Source organism: Phoenix dactylifera, chromosome 8 (assembly GCF_051530095.1).
Source record: "Phoenix dactylifera cultivar Ajwa chromosome 8, Ajwa_hap1_PhDact_Kaust_v1.1, whole genome shotgun sequence".
NCBI lineage: Eukaryota > Viridiplantae > Streptophyta > Magnoliopsida > Arecales > Arecaceae > Phoenix > Phoenix dactylifera.
The window spans coordinates 27,319,871-27,337,571 of NC_143197.1; the positions used below are offsets into that span (position 1 = coordinate 27,319,871).

General features: G+C 38.3%; 2 protein-coding genes across 16 annotated transcripts in view; one reads left to right on the top strand and one right to left on the bottom strand.

The window, feature by feature from the left end:
- Positions 1-1,452: 1,452 nt before the first annotated feature.
- Positions 1,453-8,095, top strand: LOC120110291 (craniofacial development-like protein). 5 transcript variants are annotated; one of them, XM_039124864.2, is made up of 7 exons: positions 1,453-1,787; positions 1,904-1,946; positions 2,751-2,901; positions 4,765-4,848; positions 5,292-5,416; positions 5,518-5,709; positions 7,425-8,095. In XM_039124864.2, exons 3-7 carry the CDS (start codon positions 2,853-2,855, stop codon positions 7,797-7,799), a joined length of 825 nt encoding a protein of 274 aa, XP_038980792.1. In that variant the 5' UTR covers positions 1,453-1,787; positions 1,904-1,946; positions 2,751-2,852; the 3' UTR covers positions 7,800-8,095. The 5 variants fall into 5 exon arrangements, with proteins under 5 accessions (XP_038980792.1, XP_038980793.1, XP_038980794.1 ...); XM_039124865.2 differs by having other exon boundaries at positions 2,829-2,901; XM_039124866.2 differs by lacking the exon at positions 4,765-4,848.
- Positions 8,096-14,263: 6,168 nt separating this feature from the next.
- LOC103717893 (protein MOR1-like) overlaps positions 14,264-17,701 on the bottom strand; it is a 33,582-nt gene continuing 30,144 nt past the window's right edge. For 2 of the 11 annotated variants that reach the window (XM_039124869.3, XM_039124870.3), the window contains exons 44-54: positions 17,154-17,276; positions 17,003-17,080; positions 16,750-16,908; positions 16,493-16,651; positions 16,322-16,419; positions 16,040-16,196; positions 15,828-15,944; positions 15,560-15,655; positions 15,367-15,438; positions 15,004-15,277; positions 14,264-14,842 (exon numbers count right to left, since the gene is read on the bottom strand). In XM_039124869.3, coding sequence (XP_038980797.3) covers positions 14,604-14,842; positions 15,004-15,277; positions 15,367-15,438; positions 15,560-15,655; positions 15,828-15,944; positions 16,040-16,196; positions 16,322-16,419; positions 16,493-16,651; positions 16,750-16,908; positions 17,003-17,080; positions 17,154-17,276 — 1,572 coding nt within the window. In that variant the 3' untranslated portion in view covers positions 14,264-14,603. Of the gene's footprint in view, positions 14,861-15,003; positions 15,278-15,366; positions 15,439-15,559; positions 15,656-15,827; positions 15,945-16,039; positions 16,197-16,321; positions 16,420-16,492; positions 16,652-16,749; positions 16,909-17,002; positions 17,081-17,153; positions 17,277-17,701 lie in introns of all 11 variants that reach the window. The other 9 variants (XM_039124871.3, XM_088703351.2, XM_088703350.2 and 6 more) reach the window with 6 other exon arrangements.

The window sequence follows — 17,701 nt, forward strand, 5'->3', positions numbered from 1 at the left end:
GCAAGATTGAGAAATAAAATAGCTATAGGTCTCCAAGAAACCACAAAAAACTAAAAATAGAAAATAAAAAAAATTGTTAATTGGCAATGTTTGATATATTATAATATGTACATGAATTCTTGTTCAATTTAAGTACCATCAAGGATTTTATAATAACAAATAGGCAATTTATCCTTCATTCAAAGAAGGCCAACTAGTGGAGATAGTCATTTTCCACATCATTTTTCATGTTACCATAAACATATGTATAAATAAAAAAAATAAGAAGAGAATGAAGTCTACTGCCCTTTCTTTTTTTAACAAACTCTCTTTTTTTTAATTGAAAGGCATATGCACATCGCATACCAAATATTGGTCTAAGGAGCAACTACAATATCAGTGTCTCAAAATCAACTACAAATATTGGATTTGGTAGTTGATTTTGAGACACTGATATTATGGCTTTTCTAAGGAAGCTAGTTAGGTGGAACCCCGAAAAGCAAGCTAATCTCGCAATGTGTAGCATGTATTAGTAGTGGTCCATTTGATCGAGTATGCTACTAATCGATCTCTATGTATCATTATTGTATGTGCTCTTGGAGGAGCGCGCATAAAGGAAGTTTGAGTTTGATGCAAATGGCTAAAATATCTTCCACTTCATATAATTATCAATCAAATAAAAAATTATTCTATGTATCAATCCTTATATCTTTTAGAGTCAGATGGGTACAGAAGCTACAACCAAATTAACGTGATATGACTGCTATTTTTTATGATATGATGCATGAGAAATTAGAGGATTATGTTGATGATATTGCAATTTTTTGGTTATTTGGTGAATCTATAAGGCATAAATGTAGATCCAATTAAAGCAAAAGTATTGCTCAGTATGCCAGAGCCAACCTCAACGAAAGAGTTGAAGTAACTATGAGTCACACTAGAATTTAATTAATTCTTTTTTTGTTGTTGTTAAGGTAGAGAATCGAACCAATTTTTTTTTTCCATCAATTGAATTGCTTTTTGCGGCTTAGAATTCTATTTTTATCATCAATCCAATTACCGTCCATATTTTTCTTTTTCTTATCAATGGATAGATTTTTTTGCTTGTATGATTTGAATGTCTCATATTTTTTCGAAAAAAGATTCAATCAATAGAATTTGATATGCTATTGATGAGATTGATATTCAAATATTTCTTTGATATCAATTGATTTCAGGAGTTAGCATGGACTTTGACATTGCAATAGTAGAGATATGTCTAAATTTCTGCATAACAAATTTCAATCGTATTCCACCCCTAACCACAATCCAATCCGACCCAATTCAAACCCGTTAAATAAATGGATACGGGTCCAGTCAAGTCGGGACCCATAACCCTGTAATAGTGGCAGTTCATGTTATATTATTAGAAAGTCAGGGCCAATGTCGGAATCGTGAACTATAAATTGCTCCCGATCTTGTTACTGAAGCTCCGTACCGCTTCTTTCTCCGCCTGTTCTTCTCTCGTCTCGTCGGGATCGTTCTCCTCTTCAAAGTTCCCATTGTTTTTTCGCTTCTATTTCCCCCAAATCTCTTGATTTCTTCTGCATTCGTCGTTCTAATCTCCTTGTTTCTGTTCTTTAATCATCTCTTTAGATTGGATTTTTGTTCTTTTAGGGTTTCATAGCCGCCTAATAACCTCACTTCGATTTGGGAGGTTTCCCGGGGCCCGAGCCCTAAACGGAGAACTTAGTCAGTAAAAAGAAGCCAGTTTTCGCCCTAGATTTTGTGGGTTTTGTGGAACAGTTTTTTGGGGAGCGGATAAAGGAGTAAGTGCTTGGTTTGATTTTTCTTTTTCTAAAGCTGTTTTTTGTGATGGATGGATTTTAATTTAACTTGAGGTTGCAAAAACTCTAAGGCTAACTGGTTTTGATTTTTGAGGCAGGAACGAGCGGATTGGGGCTGTTGATCTCTACGAGGCGTGGGAGGTATCTTTCGTTCAATCTGTTGATTTATTTTTGAATTTTGAGACCTGGGAAAGCCCCAATCATTACCGTAACCCTAACGCTAAGTTCAAATTGCATGATTTGATGGGTGTTAGTTGGTGCTCGTGGAGAAAGGGGGAAGCAGACTCTAGCTTTCCGTTATTATTAAAGTACCTTTTTTTTTCGTACTTTTTCCACATTTTCTCGTTGTTCTGGTTTCTCGCAGATCTCTGTGATTACCTTGTTCTGGCTTGTGAAAGTGAGAATTTCGTCAGCATTTGTTTCTGTCAGTAGTATCTTTGGGGAGTTTCTGGGATACTATTGGTTGCTAAATATTTATGTTTATGTTTATTGGATTTATTTTGGGTTTTACCACGAATGAAATTCCCAAAATAGGAAAATTTATTATTTTCACGATGTCTGTTTACTCGAAGTTTTTATTGTTGATGTGGTTAACTTGGATTTCAGTGAGTGTTCCTTACAGAAACACAATCATCAGCTAAAATCTATTTTTATTTCTAATTTTTTATCCTGCACTTTTATGATAGTTTTGAAAATTGAGATTGTTTCCTTGACAGTGTAATATAGTAAAACCTTTTTTTTTTTCTTCTTATTTTAATGTTAGCTTTTCCATTGTCCCATGCTTGGATTTTTACAAGGTGTGCCTTTGAGAATTTATCAAGTAACTATAATACAACACCGCATCAAATTCTGTAATCAGATACATTTTCTATTTTCTTCTTTACCACTTGAGTTTATCTTTTGAAAAGTTTAGAATCCTTGCATAAGCTTGTTTTTGTTTCTCAGGTTTTTTCGTTGATAAGAGAGTAAAGAATAGAGGGAATATTTGGCTCATCAATTTTTTGAACATCAATTGTTATATAGTTTGTGAACGTGACTTTGTCTCTGATGGCTGATCAACAAAACGGAAGCACAAAGCCATCACTCTTTGTGGCAGGTAAGTTTACAACCAATGTTGACAGCATAAGTTAGCGTCTGACATAATTGTCAAATAACTTAAGTGACATACCTAATTTTTCATCTAAGTACTCATTCATGTGGCATAGTACATAATTATTTGGTTTTTCTTGATCCTGCTTCATGTCTTAAAGTATATATTGGTGTGTGAATAATTTGAAAAACGTCCAAGGTATATTATAGTCCTTAAAAATCTACATTAATAAATAAGAAATACTAGGCATAATAACGTGAATCGTTGATCTCTTAGCTCAAGAAGTAGTGAAATTGTTCTCTTGGTCATCTATCTTAAAGTTCACTAGTTTAGCATTTAAATTTTCTTTTTAAATACAATATGCTTTTTCTTTGAATCCAATTTGACATGTATTGCTTCCTTTTTAAGATTGATTTGTCATCTATAGGAAAATACAAGAAAGCTCCATTTATATCTTTTCATATTTATGCAAATACGTACATATCTTTGTATGTGTATGCATGTTTGCTTTATTGCATGAGTGCTGGATATGGATGTACTATTGTGTCTAGAGCCTTTTAGTCTCATAGAATAACTTTTGGCCAACCAATACAATCGTACCCAAGTGTCATATCTGTGTCCTTGTCTTAGTGGCATGCATGGGTACTTGGAGACCATCCAAGGGGTCTGGGGAACATTAGAGTCAGTCCTAATAAATCATGCATCATCCACCATGATGTAATTTGTCTAATATAAAGGTAAACTTGAAGTGGTTACCCTGCATAAAGAGCAAGGAATTTAGGTGGTAGGGGTGTTTTTTCAGGCAGCGGGGGTTAGAGAGGGAAAGTGGGAGAGAAGCCACATGTTCAATTTGCTACTACAAGGGATGGGAGTCATCATGGAATTACCATTGCGCTATTTGGCAGTGAGATGAGCAAATGCAGAAATTCATTTTCATTTTGGCATGTCACAATCAAGGCAAGTAGCCACTAACTTGTTATCACTCAGATGGAGGAAATGTATGGTAGTGAGCTTGATGCATATAGGAGATAGGTTTTATCATGCTTTAGGAATAAGATATGATATGGGGAAAAGGCCAAAACAGATTAGAGATTTTGATTTATAAGTCTTGAAAAAATAAGTCATTGATGTAACATTATATGAAAGTAAATATGCATATGATGGCATTACTTGGCTCAAGTTAATCAAGGCTATGGTAAAGGTCCACCTCTGGATTGATATGCTGATTAACATTCACAATATGGCATAGTATATATCATGCTAGTGCCTTAAAGACGTGGCAGTGGCATGATATCAGCTATGCCAGTGCTTGGCCCATGATTGTGCCATGTGTGCTGAGTTTAGCATGACCAATACATGTAGTGTCAATGCTAGGCCAGCATGCCATCAACATGCAGCGTGCTGATTTGTTTACCCATTGTTGGACCAATAAGTTTTGATTTATGAAGTGATCATGATTACCCCCAAAACTGAACCCATCTCTTCAATCATTATCAGCACCACCATGCCCCACATTATTGTCATTACCACTGCTAGCATAATTAATGTCAAAAGTCAAAGCCATTTCCTTAGTTACCATCACTCATAGACTATAAAGTACAAAGAGACTTTCTACAGTCATCATGGTATCAACAACCAGCTGTTATTGTTACCTTTGTTGCCACATTGCTGTAACAATCTCCAGCTGCCACCAAAATCACTGACAATATAACAATCTCCAGCTGACAAATGTTGTACAAAATAGATGTTTTGGCATATATCTGCATGAAACTTCCAGTTTGAGCGGATGGTTGTTTTGTTTCATTTCAAACTAGGCACTGTAAACTTATATGATTTCAGCCATCTGACGCACACTATCTCATCCTGTAGGTAATGCCGATAAGAAAGATGGAATTTTGGATGTTCAAGTGACTAATCAGAATCCTAGTATGCAGGAACAACTTGAAGAAAATGGTAAATAACAATATGTTGATAGTTAATTAGTTTTCTTAGTTTAGATGTTTAGAGAACTTGATTTTGTTCAGCAATTCCGCTTGTGGATATTATTGCTGCATATTGTTGATCATTCTTTAATCAAGTTTCATGCACCTAATAATACTTTTATTTCCAGTATCGTCATATGATTGACTGTTAACATCAAACTCATATTGCTTTGCTGTGTCTTGTGCCAATCTTAGAATTTCTCTCAATATTATCATTTGTCACTCACTTATTTTTGAAAGCAATGTTTAAAACTATTGATCTTTGAGCAGTATTCTTTGTCATAATTGTATATTTCTTTAATGAGCTTGTTTTCTTTGTTCACAGCTTTGGTATATGTGCTTTATGTGGTTCTATCTTTTCTACTTTGTATTCAATTCTAGCTAAAGGTGCGCATATGTTAATGGTTGTTTCAGAAAGGAAAACTCGGGTTGAGGAAGCTTGGAAGAAGATGAATAGTGGGCTTCCTGTTAAGGTGCCCAAATCTTTAATGAACAAGCCTAATTCAACAGGGACTACAAAGACAAGTAAAACAATTCCTGTAAGGATACTATATCTTCTTGATGAGAGTAGATGATATCATAATAACTTTTTGAGATTAGCTAAGAAGAGAAGTTCTTTCCTTTCATTATCATTGTGTAGGATTGGATGGTGGCTCTCGGCATTGCACCGAAGAAGGCATCAGCTAATCAGGACATTCATGGAAAGAGACCAACCAGCACACTAAATGGAACAAGCGAGGAAGCTAAGAGGCTTGCTGCAGCTGCTCTTTCGGCTGTCAGAGATGTTACATCTGCTGCTGCTGCTGCTGCTGCTGGAAGGGGAAAAGTTGAAGTATGTGCATATCTATGAGATGAATATAAATTTTAAGTTCATCTTGCCCTAGTCATTATCATTTTTTGATTTTCTTACATTTATTTTTAGTTAATTGAGGCCAAAAGGCTACTTATAAACCTTTTTGTGAATCTTCTCTCTCTTAGTAAGTATCTATATACAATAATTGTCGCTTTGGTAGGAAATCTGATATCCTATTTGACATCCCTGTCATCCATCCAAGCAGAATTAGGTCAAAAACCTTGCTGTTAATTTACTTTGTAGTTGACTCCTCAGTCTTCTAGATTCCTTTATACCTCTTTGTCCCAGAAGTCTCACCATTAAAATATACGACGATAGTTTATTTTTTTCTTTTTTGGTATGTGAGGATACTATTATTATCTATAAAATAACAACAATCCATTTCTTAATTCCATACTCCGAAGCTTCTGAATGCCTCTTGTATGCCCATTCAATGGTTATGCAAATTGGATATCTACCTCCATCTCTGGTAGTATAACCATGAAAATGGATAGCATCGGGCGCACTAGTTCTAGTTTGAATTTTGCTGCTTTTGGTCTGGAATTGTTCTCCCATTTTATGAGAAGTGACATCTTTCTTTCACCTGTGCATGCTCCTTCCGAAATTATAGATATGTATGTTCCTCATCTTATGAACCTCATCGAACATGTCCAATATCGAGACTTAGTAGCCATCTCCTGAGAACTGTGACTTCTACCTTCTAAAAATTACCAAATAGTGTATTTTTCCATTCCATTCTTCTAGCCCCTAAAATTTCTGGTTTTATGATCAGTGCCCTCCGATTTTGGACATCTTGGCCAGGAGACGACGTTCTCCTGCGTTGCTTTTCTTTTGCTCTCTCTCTGGATTGAGCATGGTTCCCAAAAAACAGAAAAATTATAAACATGAATACATGCCTTGTTACTCAAAATGTGCTCATTGTTGGACTTCTATCTTGTCAAAACAGTTGGTTTCATCTAGGTGCTCTCAACATATTATTGTCTAGCTTCATCCGCTCATAATGCGTACCTGTAACCATGCTGCTAGTTCGATTAACTGCTGCCGCTTGCCTTACTGAATCATGATACACCAATGTTGAGATCCATCATGGACTGTTAATTGTTCTATTGGCGCTTCATTGAATTTTTCGTACACTTCTATCTAGGTTCTTGTGTTTATTATGTAAAAGTGTGTGCTTGCTGCTGTTCCAGTTGGCTACAGCTGTGTATGATTAGTTGATTTCTTGTACTGCATGTCTAAGTTTATTTGTACAGCTGTGTCTATTTATGCTACTAAGCAAACTAACTTCTTCTTGAGGAAGAGAGGTGTGTGTTGGGGGGGGGGGGGTGGTTGTGCTCCTCTTTTATGATAAAGAAAATTTCACCTTTGACAAGACAAGTTTGGACTCTCAAGTCTATTCATCAGATGAATTTCAAATGGTTATTCACATCATTGTTAATCAAAGATATCTGACATTTGTGTACTTACCCTCATATGGTGGGACTCGACATCTTCTGCCATAAATTCCTGCTTTGATAGTTAGCATAATTGTAATGAAGTCCCGCTGTATATCTGCTTCCATCAACCTTTAATGGTCTAGTGTATCTTTATAGATATCATGGCGCTTCTAGAAGCCGGTTTCAATTTAAAAAGACTTTCATCTGTTCTAGCACCAGATTCATAGACTGACTTTTCTTTCTCATTTGATCATGCAGATAACTGAGGTCCGGGACTTTGCAGGCGAGGATGTTGAAGTGAAAAAGCTTGTCAATGCTGGCTCAAAGGAGGCAGCCGAAAAGGCAAAGGTTTCAGGTGCCCCACCATCTGCCCTTGACACCATTCTGGAACAGATAAAGAAAAAGCCAAAGCTTAGTGTTCTCGATAAGACCAAAAAGGACTGGGGTGAGTTCAAGGAAGAAAACAAGGGGTTGGAAGACGAGCTGGATGTTTACAAGAAGAGCTCAAACCAATATCTGGACAAAGTTTCCTTCTTGCAGAGAGCTGATATTAGAGAATTCGAGCGTGAGAGGGATGCTCGTCTAGCTTTGCAATCAAAGAGAAGAACAGATACGCGGGAAGATGACTTCTAGGCTTCAGCAACCGTTACTTTTTAACGGCTAGCATTCTTTGACGTGACCGACAGATCATTGTGGCGGCCCAATTCCCAGGCCTCCAGTTTCAAAAGCTTTCTTTTGGGGTTGGCCTTGGATGCAGAGAAGTCATCCAGAATGTCTGGACCTCTCTTTGGGTCAGTGGGACTTGCTATTTTTTTTTTATGAAGCAATTCTGAACATTGCTATCTTGCTTGTATATTTATTGACCTGTCATTGACCAAAAATTTGGATTTGCCTTAGTTGCTGATATAATGCCCAATTATTCTCCCTCACTTTTCTTAGAATTTTTTTTTTTTAATATTAGGTTAATTCTTTTCTTTATTTGAGTAACTAAAGACCTAGCTAGTATATGTCCTGCTGAACTCAAATGAATGTATGATTATTAACTAATGCCATTGTTTTCCTTCTCGTTTTATCTTAAGCGCATCTCGGGTATGCTGGTAGTCAGTAGATTTGAACTTTTAGAGGCTTTCTATTGTCGTCGTTGTTAATGATGCTGAACGCATACAGTCTTCAGGTTGCAATAGTTTCTACTGGGATAATCCGAAGATCCTCGTTGTTAGGAACTTAAACTAAACTGGAGAGGATTTCTGGTATTTTCGCAGCTGCTTGTGATGCTAAACGGTAAGTCGGTAATAGGCTTCAAATTGCCATGGTTTACAGTGGGAATAATCTGAAGATCCTCATTATTAAAAACAAGTATGCTGGTTTCATTCTGAGAAGGCTTAATTTAATGTTTCTTCTAGTGATTTTGCTTGTAATCTGGGGGAAGCGCCCAAAAGATAGTCGATTACAAATCGTTTAAATCCACTCAATGGTTATGTTGCTCACAATGGTTGAAGAACACGATTCCTGGTAATTGTCGATACGGTTGCCTAGCTGCATGGTTTCTGACCGATGCGAACAAATGCATCTAAGCAACTCCTTTAATCAATATTTATATTCATTTTTATCGATTGTTTTGACAATTACGGCTGAAGTTTCTGAACTAAATCCTAATTGGATCTGGCCCAAATTCTTGGATTGGGGCCAACAGCCCCCTTCCCTCAGAAACCCATATCCCAATTCCTGACATTGTCCAGAACGTCAACGATGAGAACCGTGTAGAGAGGGAAACAGTCACCCTAATAGATATCCAAATTGTGTACTTGTTAGAGGTCTGTCATGCTCAAGTCTAACTAGATACAGAACAGATAATCATGCTCCACAACGGTTTACTCTATGGCAGCTCTCACTCTGATTCAGCTATCCATTTCCATTTGACAACTTTCAGTCTTCACATCCAAAAAAGAAGACAACTTTCATGCACTTCTCGACTTTCCACATTGCCCGTCATTGCTATGCTTTTGACTATGAGATCAAGCAAGCTGCCATGCTCAGAACCGCAGCACAAGTGTAGCTTGCCTGCACTCATGAACGGGTGGAATGCATGTGCAACCGTATCCAAAGGGGAAATTAATCACCCACCCTCTTTTAGACCACGCTATAACAAAAAGTCCCCGTTGACCGGTCTTAAAATTTTTCGTCCATTATCTCTATTAAGTTTAATTCCCGGTCCTTCAGCCCCTTTTGTTTTTTCAAAAAATACCAAAAATGCCCCTACCCCTTTTGATCTCCCATTCCCAGAAGAAGAAGAAGAAGAAACAGGGGCAGCCGCCACCGACCACGGCCCATCCCCGCCCGAGCTCCCTCCGTGGCTGCCACCGGCGCCGTCTCGCTTCCTACCAAGCCCCATCCCGCGGCTCCGCCACCTCCCGTGCCCCTTCCCCTCCTAATCTTTCGATCTCAGCAGAAAAAGAAGAAGAAGAAGAAGGCCAGGCCGCCGCCGACCATGGCGCGCCTCCGCCCGAGCTCCCTCCTGCGGCCGCGGCCGGCCCCTGCTCGCCCCCTCCCTAGCCCCCTCCTGCGGCCTCGCCCCCTCCCACGGCCCCCGCCCGAGCTCCCTCCCGCGGCCGCCGTCGGCCCCGGCTCGCCGTCGACGGCGGCCCCGCCCCCTCCAACGGCCGCCACGGCCCGGCCCCCTCCGGCGCCGCCGGCTCGCAGGAGGAGAAAGAAGAAAGAAGAAGAAGGGAAGAAGAGAAGAAAAAGAAAAAAAAAAGAAAAGGAAAGAAAAAGAAAGAAAAAAAAGAAAAAAAATAAATAATTAAATAAATGCATAAATAAATAAATCAATAAATATAAATAAACAAATAAATAAAATAAATAAATAAATAATATATTCTAATAAAATAAAATAATTATAAATAAATAAATAAATAAAGAGAAAGGAAGAAAAGGAAAGAAAAAGAAAAAAGAAGAAAAGGAAAGGAAAAGAAAAAAGAAAAGAAGAAAAGAAAAGAAAAGAAAAGAAAAAAAAACAGAAGAAAAGGAAAGAAAAAGAAGAGAGGGAAAGAAAAAGAAAAAAAGGAAAGAAAAAGAAGAAAAGGAAAGAAGAAGAAAAAAAAGAAAGAAAAAGAAGAAAAAGAAAGAAAAGAAAAAAAAGAAAAGAAAAAGGAAGAAAATGAAAGAAAAAGAAGAAAAAGGAAAGAAAGAAGAAAAAGAAAAGAAAAAGAAGAAAAGGATTATTTCTACAAAAAGCAGAAAACTCAGTTAAGTTCAGCATTCTGCTCTGTGCACACAATTTATTGTTTATTGCACACAGATATGTGTCATTTGCATACACTTATTGTTGTAAGCCTAGAGCATGGCACAAACTCAGTTAACCTGGAAACATACTTAATTAACGTTGGCACACACTAAATTTACCCCCGAACATACTTAATTAACGTTGGCACACACTAAATTTACCCCCGAACACAGTTTTGTGCTTTTTGCACACAGTTTTCTGCTTTTTGCACACAGTTAATCGACTACTGCACACAGATATGTGCCATGTGCACACAGTTAAGTTAAGCATTCTGCTCTGTGCACACAATTACCCGAACACAGTTTTATGCTTTTTGCACAGTTTTCTGCTTTTTGCACACAGTTTATCGATTACTGCACAGAGATATGTGCCATGTGCACACAGTTAAGTTAAGCATTCTGCTCTGTGCACACAATTTATTGTTTACTGCACACAGATATGTGTCATTTGCACATGCTTATTGTTGTAAGCCTAGAGCATGGCACAAACTCAATTAACCTGGAAACATACTTAATTAACGTTGGCACACACTAAATTTACCCCCGAACACAGTTTTGTGCTTTTTGCACACAGTTTTCTGCTTTTTGCACACAGTTAATCGACTACTGCACACAGATATGTGCCATGTGCACACAGTTAAGTTAAGCATTCTGCTCTGTATACACAATTACCCGAACACAGTTTTATGCTTTTTGCACAGTTTTCTGCTTTTTGCACACAGTTTATCGATTACTGCACACAGATATGTGCCATGTGCACACAGTTAAGTTCAGCATTCTGCTATGTGCACACAATTTATTGTTTACTGCACACAGATATGTGTTATTTGCACACACTTATTGTTGTAAGCCTAGAGCATGGCACAAACTCAATTAACCTGGAAACATACTTAATTAACGTTGGCACACACTAAATTTACCCCCGAACACAGTTTTGTGCTTTTTGCACACAGTTTTCTGCTTTTTGCACACAGTTAATCGACTACTGCACACAGATATGTGCCATGTGCACACAGTTAAGTTAAGCATTCTGCTCCATGCACACAATTTCCCGAACACAGTTTTATGCTTTTTGCACACAGTTTTCTGCTTTTTGCACACAGTTTATCGATTACTGCACACAGATATGTGCCATGTGCACACAGTTAAGTTCAGCATTCTGCTCTGTGCACACAATTTATTGTTTACTGCACACAGATATGTGTCATTTGCACACACTTATTGTTGTAAGCCTAGAGCATGTAACCTGGAAACATACTTAATTAACGTTGGCACACACTAAATTTACCCCCGAACACAGTTTTGTGCTTTTTGCACACAGTTTTCTGCTTTTTGCACACAGTTAATCGACAATTTTTTTTCTTTTCTTTTCTTTTTTTCTTTTTTCCTTTTCTTCTTTTTCTTTTCTTTTTTTCTTTTTCTTTCCTTCTTTCTTTCCTTTTCTTCTATTTTTTTCTTTTCTTTTCTTTTCTTTTTTCTTTTTTTCTTTTTTCTTTTTCTTTTTCTTTCCTTCTCTTCTTTTTCTTTCCTTTTTCTTCTTTTTCTTTCCTTTTCTTCTTTTTCTTTCCTTTTTTCTTTTTCTTTCCCTCTCTTCTTTCTCTTTCCTTCTCTCAATACAGTTAAGTATTCTATACATCACACAGTTAAGTTAAATATTCTCTATACACAATTAAGTCTTATATGCACACATTTAAATTTTCTCTACACACAATTAAGTCTTCTGTGCACACACTTAAATCTTCTCTCAATACAGTTAAGTATTCTATACATCACACAGTTAAGTTAAATATTCTCTATACACAATTAAGTCTTATATGCACACATTTAAATTTTCTCTGCACACAGTTAAGTGTTCTACGCATCACACAGTTAAGTGTGTGCAGAGAAGACTTAATTGTGTACAGAGAACACTTAACTGTGTGATGCACACAGTTAAATGTTCTCTGTACACAATTAAGTATTCTCTGCACATACATGAATCTTCTTTTTCTTTCCTTTTCTTCTATTTTTTTCTTTTCTTTTCTTTTCTTTTTTCTTTTTTTCTTTTTTCTTTTTCTTTTTCTTTCCTTCTCTTCTTTTTCTTTCCTTTTTCTTCTTTTTCTTTCCTTTTCTTCCTTTTTCTTTTCTTTTTTTCTTTTTTTCCTTTTCTTCTTTTTCTTTCCTTTTTTTCTTCTTCTTTCCTTTTCTTCTTTTTCTTTCCTTTTTTCTTTTTCTTTCCCTCTCTTCTTTCTCTTTCCTTTTTTTCCCTTCTTTTTCTTTTTTTTTCTCTTCTTCCTTTCTTCTTCTTTCTTCTCCTCCCGCAGGCCGGCGCCACCGGAGGCCGGGGGAGAGGGCCCGGCCATGGCGGCCGCAGAAGGGGGCCGCAGGAGAGGGCCCGGCCGTGGCGGCTTTATTTATTTATTTATAATTATTTTATTTTATTATAGAATATATTATTTATTTATTTATTTATTTATTTTATTTATTTTATTTGTTCATTTATATTTATTGATTTATTTATTTATGCATTTATTTAATTATTTATTTTTTTTCTTTTTTTTCCTTCTTTTTCTTTCCTTTTCCTTTTTTTCTTTTATTTTTCTTCTCTTCTTCCCTTCTTCTTCTTTCTTCTTTCTTCTCCTCCTGCGAGCCGGCGGCGCCGGAGGGGGCCGGGCCGTGGCGGCCGTTGGAGGGGGCGGGGCCGCCGTCGACGGCGAGCCGGAGCCGACGGCGGCCGCGGGAGGGAGCTCGGGCGGGGGCCGTGGGAGGGAGCTCGGACGGGGGCGGGCCATGGGAGGGGGCTCGGGAGGGAAGAGGCCGCGAGAGGGGGCGAGCAGGGGCCGGCGACGGCCGCAGGAGGGAGCTCGGGCAGAGGCGAGCTGTGGTCGGCGGCGGCCGGGCCTTCTTCTTCTTCTTTTTCTTCTGAGAACGGGAGATTAGGAAGGGAAGGGGCACGGGAGGTGGCGGGGCCGCGGGATGGGGCTCGGTAGGGAGCGAGACGGCGCCGGTGGCGACCGCGGGAGGGAGCTCGGGCGGGGACGGGCCGTGGTCGGTGGCGGCTGCCCCTGTTTCTTCTTCTTCTTTTGGGAATGGGAGATCAAAAGGGGCAGGGGCATTTTAATATTCTTAGGGGGCGTTTTCGTCTCATAATAAAGTATTGAAATATGGCTGGACTGATCGTTAAACAACCAGTCAACAGGGATTAAACGTTAAAGACCGGTCAATAAATGTACCAGTGATTAATTTCCCCAATAAAATAAGCATTCAATAAATTGAATTTCAAAAATTCCACATTAGCAGACCTGAAGGGGCAATTTTATCAATTTAACCACAAATATATCCCCTAAGACAATCTAAAAAGATTCCTGACTAGCATGGTAAATCTTATCAAGGCAAAGAGGAGGCAGTTGGCAGCTGGTTGAGATGTTCAGAAAATGCAGTCACGATCAGAGCACAAAGAGCCAAAAAAAAAGAAGAGGTGATTTGGCTGAGTAGACCTGATTGAGCAAAAGATAAATAATTACATAAGTTAAAACATGTTTGCACAGCTGATGATGGTATGATGGGCATCATACATGATATCTATTTTTTTATTATCAAAGGAAACTAGTAAGGTGTTTCAGATATATTACTAAGTGATGAAATGGGTCAGCCAAGGAGACCAGCATGTTACGCGGGGGCCCAGTGTGGGGCTGCTACGCGGGGGTGGGCCTGTCCCTTCCTCCCCTCTTCCCCTTTTTTTTCAGTATAAAAAAAAAAAAAAAAAAAAAAAAAAAAAAAAAAAGGAGACCAGCATGTTTAAGGCCATTTAACAAAATCCATCAACACATTACACATGGCTAACACCCCCACCCAGTATATTTTGAAAAGCTCAAGCTGTGTGCGGATTTACATGGTTACAAGGTAGAAAAATATGAATAAGAATATGTCAAAGATTACTCTGTTACATTATACCAATAATGAAACATTACAAACAAGATTCTGGGGCCTGCTCACCGGATTGCCATTCACTTTACCTAGACCTCAACTATGGTCGGATCAGCATCAGATGCACTTGTCCTCCACCATGACATGCACCTGAACATCAACATATTCTCAGCATAACACCGCCTCACCCTGTTTTTTACTCTCTTCCATTTACAAGAATCTAAAGTGGAAACAAACTCTACTCATCTACTAGAGAGGTTCAAGGGATCCACTTTTTAGCCTCTCCATCCGGGCTTGAAGTCCAGATAATGCCTTCTCATCCATGGGAAGAACATTAGTCTGACCTGTGGTTTCTCCATCCAGGCGGTCTGTCCCATGAAGGACATTACCATTAGCATATGCCAATGGCCGGGCTCCACTATCCATATTGCCTGCGGCCGCAGCAGCTTGGATGCTTTTCATCCGCTCTCTGATGGCGTCTAAAGTCCCTGATGTAATTGTAGGAGCTGATTAATTTCAATCAGACATTATCATATTAGAATAATTGCACTGGCAAGAAAGAAATGCAATGATGCACAAAAGCACATCCATATGTGTGTGTGTGTGAGAGAGAGAGAGAGAGTGGGGAGGGATGAGAATGGAGAGAGACCTCCAGATGGAAATCTATCATTTCGATCATCCCCCAACTGTGACCTGATGTCTGACGAGTCACTTTGACCTCTCAAAGATGCTGTTGTACCAACAGCAACATCTTCACTATATGATACAGCCACAGAGTTTATGTTTTCAGTTTTTACATTGAGTGACTTTGTGCGTACGGGGGAAAGGGGTGCAAATTTTGGAGATGGAATAGTTGCTAAGGGAGGAGGGGTGGACATTGGAAGACTTGAGGGTGTCCTTCCAGCTGCTGCATTCTTTTCCATCTGCATCCATCAATAGCAGGACCCATTATAGCAAACACTAGTTTCATTTGGTAATCCTAAAACTAGCAACCAAAAAAAGCCCTGCTAACCTGGGCAAGCCCATCTCTGATATATGTTCTGAAGGCCTCACTTGCATTTTGGAGCTGAGCAAATATATCGACCTATAGATAGTTCAAAAGATGTTTGGCACAAAATACAATAACAATTCAGTTGCGCAACAAATTAAATAAGTCAATTCAAATAATAAAAAAACAAGCTACTCTGAAAGACAAGTTGCCATACCTTGGGATAAAGTTGTGTGATACGGTAGAGTTCATTTAGACCAATGGTGCAAGTTTGTTTGTCACCAATTTTCTTGAATACTGCAGCAAGCTCTTGCTATTTCATGTCAAGAAAGACAAACAATAAGTAGCACAAAGGGAGGCCAATAAGAGCAAGGAATCACATGTAGAGGAAAATAAAACAAAAATGATATAATTGGAATCAACTAATGTGATAATAATGAAACATTAAATGTTGAAAATTTGAAATTGTTAAAATGAATTGGCACCTTCAATTGAGCATCTACAGAGTGTGTTGGAGGATTTGGACTGTTTGAACCAGAATCGCCCCAGTGTGTTTGTCCCATGCGACCAGATGGAGTCAACATTCTAGCAGCTGCAAGAGTCTGAAGAAAATAAATAGTAATGATCACTTTAAAAGCAATATCACATGACTGCAGTACCAGTTCAAGCAAGCCTTTTTATTTCCAACAACTTATACCTGAAGGTTAAGATCAATGTATGCAAGAATGATAGGTTGAGGCTCCATATCTATAGGAACCAAGGAGAGATGACCCTTAATTGCCGTCCCACGAAGCTTGACAAGTTCATGCAGAACAGTTTTGACCATTCGCAGTGGTTTGTCATCAGCTCCAGCCCTATGCACAGTTGCATATTAAATTTAATGATGAAATTAAATTTGATGACCAAAAATTATAGCCAAAAGGCAAGCCATAACATGATGAGAAAATATTGCCTAATTTGCAAGCAAGTATATAGATACCTTCTTCGTATCTCTTCCATTCCTAGTTCTTGCAAATAAACATGAATGCTTTGAAGTATATGGTCAAGATCGACATCATATATCGTACTTTGTAGTACCTAGCAAAATACTGACAATGTTAGCACAAAATTGTAAAGAAATATTCAACAATTTGAAAGGACTACAAGTTACCTTTGTCAGCTTAATTAGACATTTAACAACTAGATCTGAAAACTTTTGATTCCTGCTAACAAAGGCCTCACTTGGTGCCGGGGAAGGCCACCTAGAGGGGTCCAAGGGTCTCAATAAATTGATTAGCACAACAAAAGATGATGTCCTCTCTGCATTGTCCTGCTCAAAAAGGATCCAAGTAAAGTGTCACAAGTAAACAAGATACAAACAAGTGAATGAACCAAGGAAAGAAAAATAAAACAAAAGAAAATACAAACCAGAATTTTAAGCATCAAAACATTAAGTGCTTTCAATAGTTGGCTGCCATCATCCATCAAAGGAACTCTTTCATCTAAAAGCCAAAGTAGTAGCTCAGTGATGAGGTTGTCCAGAGTACTCTCCTTCACAGCATGGGCAAGTTTTTTGATTTGGAAGGTCTGCAGCAACAACATTTATCATATAATTTTGCATAGATTTGCAAAAATAATATATAGATATTTTCAAAGAATGACTTAATAAAGAGATATGCACCTGCATAAGCGTGTTCAGAACATATTTGCAAGACCTTGAAGAAGCTCCAGAAAGGCTAAAATTGAAGGTCTTCGGAACCTGCAAAAAACTTGACATTATAGAAATGAACAGAAAGTCAAGCTATACCAGTGGGGAAACCAGAACCCATTACCATAGATGCTAGGCTTGAAACTAATCTATCTGCCTCCTTAACAAGATCTTCAATAAGATTGTTTTCAGGATCACTCGTGTGCTGTGTCAGCTCATGGCAGACAACTTTCATGCCCTCAACTGACTGCACCAAAGCAAAGCCTGTGTAAGCCAAAATATTGTAACACAACAGCTTTAGGCAACAACAGAATCAGAAGAAGAAATCGTTGTTCAGGTTTGAAATCAGGCGATTTGCATGTTATGTAATGTCAATGATGGAAAGCTGACTCAATTTATGCTCCATGAGTGACCATTTTAGTCAATTTTGCCTCATACCATCTAAGAAGATCACCAAAGAAATGAACCAATTAAATAATAAATAAAGCAAGAAAACAGCAGGACTCTAAAAGGACATGCAAGTCAATACATTTAAAAGCCCCTCCAAAATCGATAGAAATTGTCAAGTATGAGTAGTAATAATGACATGAAAAGAGGTCTTCTGAGTCCATTACTGGAGGTCCAAAGTGACATCTACAAGAGACCAATATGTACCTGGATGTCAGCACCTGT

What these genes read in the sequence shown, in the direction of transcription:
- LOC120110291 (XM_039124864.2), top strand. Translation starts at nt 2,853, where the DNA reads ATGGCTGATCAACAAAACGGAAGCACAAAGCCATCACTCTTTGTGGCA. An exon ending in GCCATCACTCTTTGTGGCAG is followed by an intron (nt 2,902 to 4,764) that starts GTAAGTTTACAA and finishes CTCATCCTGTAG; the next exon opens with GTAATGCCGATAAGAAAGAT. An exon ending in CTGGAAGGGGAAAAGTTGAA is followed by an intron (nt 5,710 to 7,424) that starts GTATGTGCATAT and finishes TTGATCATGCAG; the next exon opens with ATAACTGAGGTCCGGGACTT.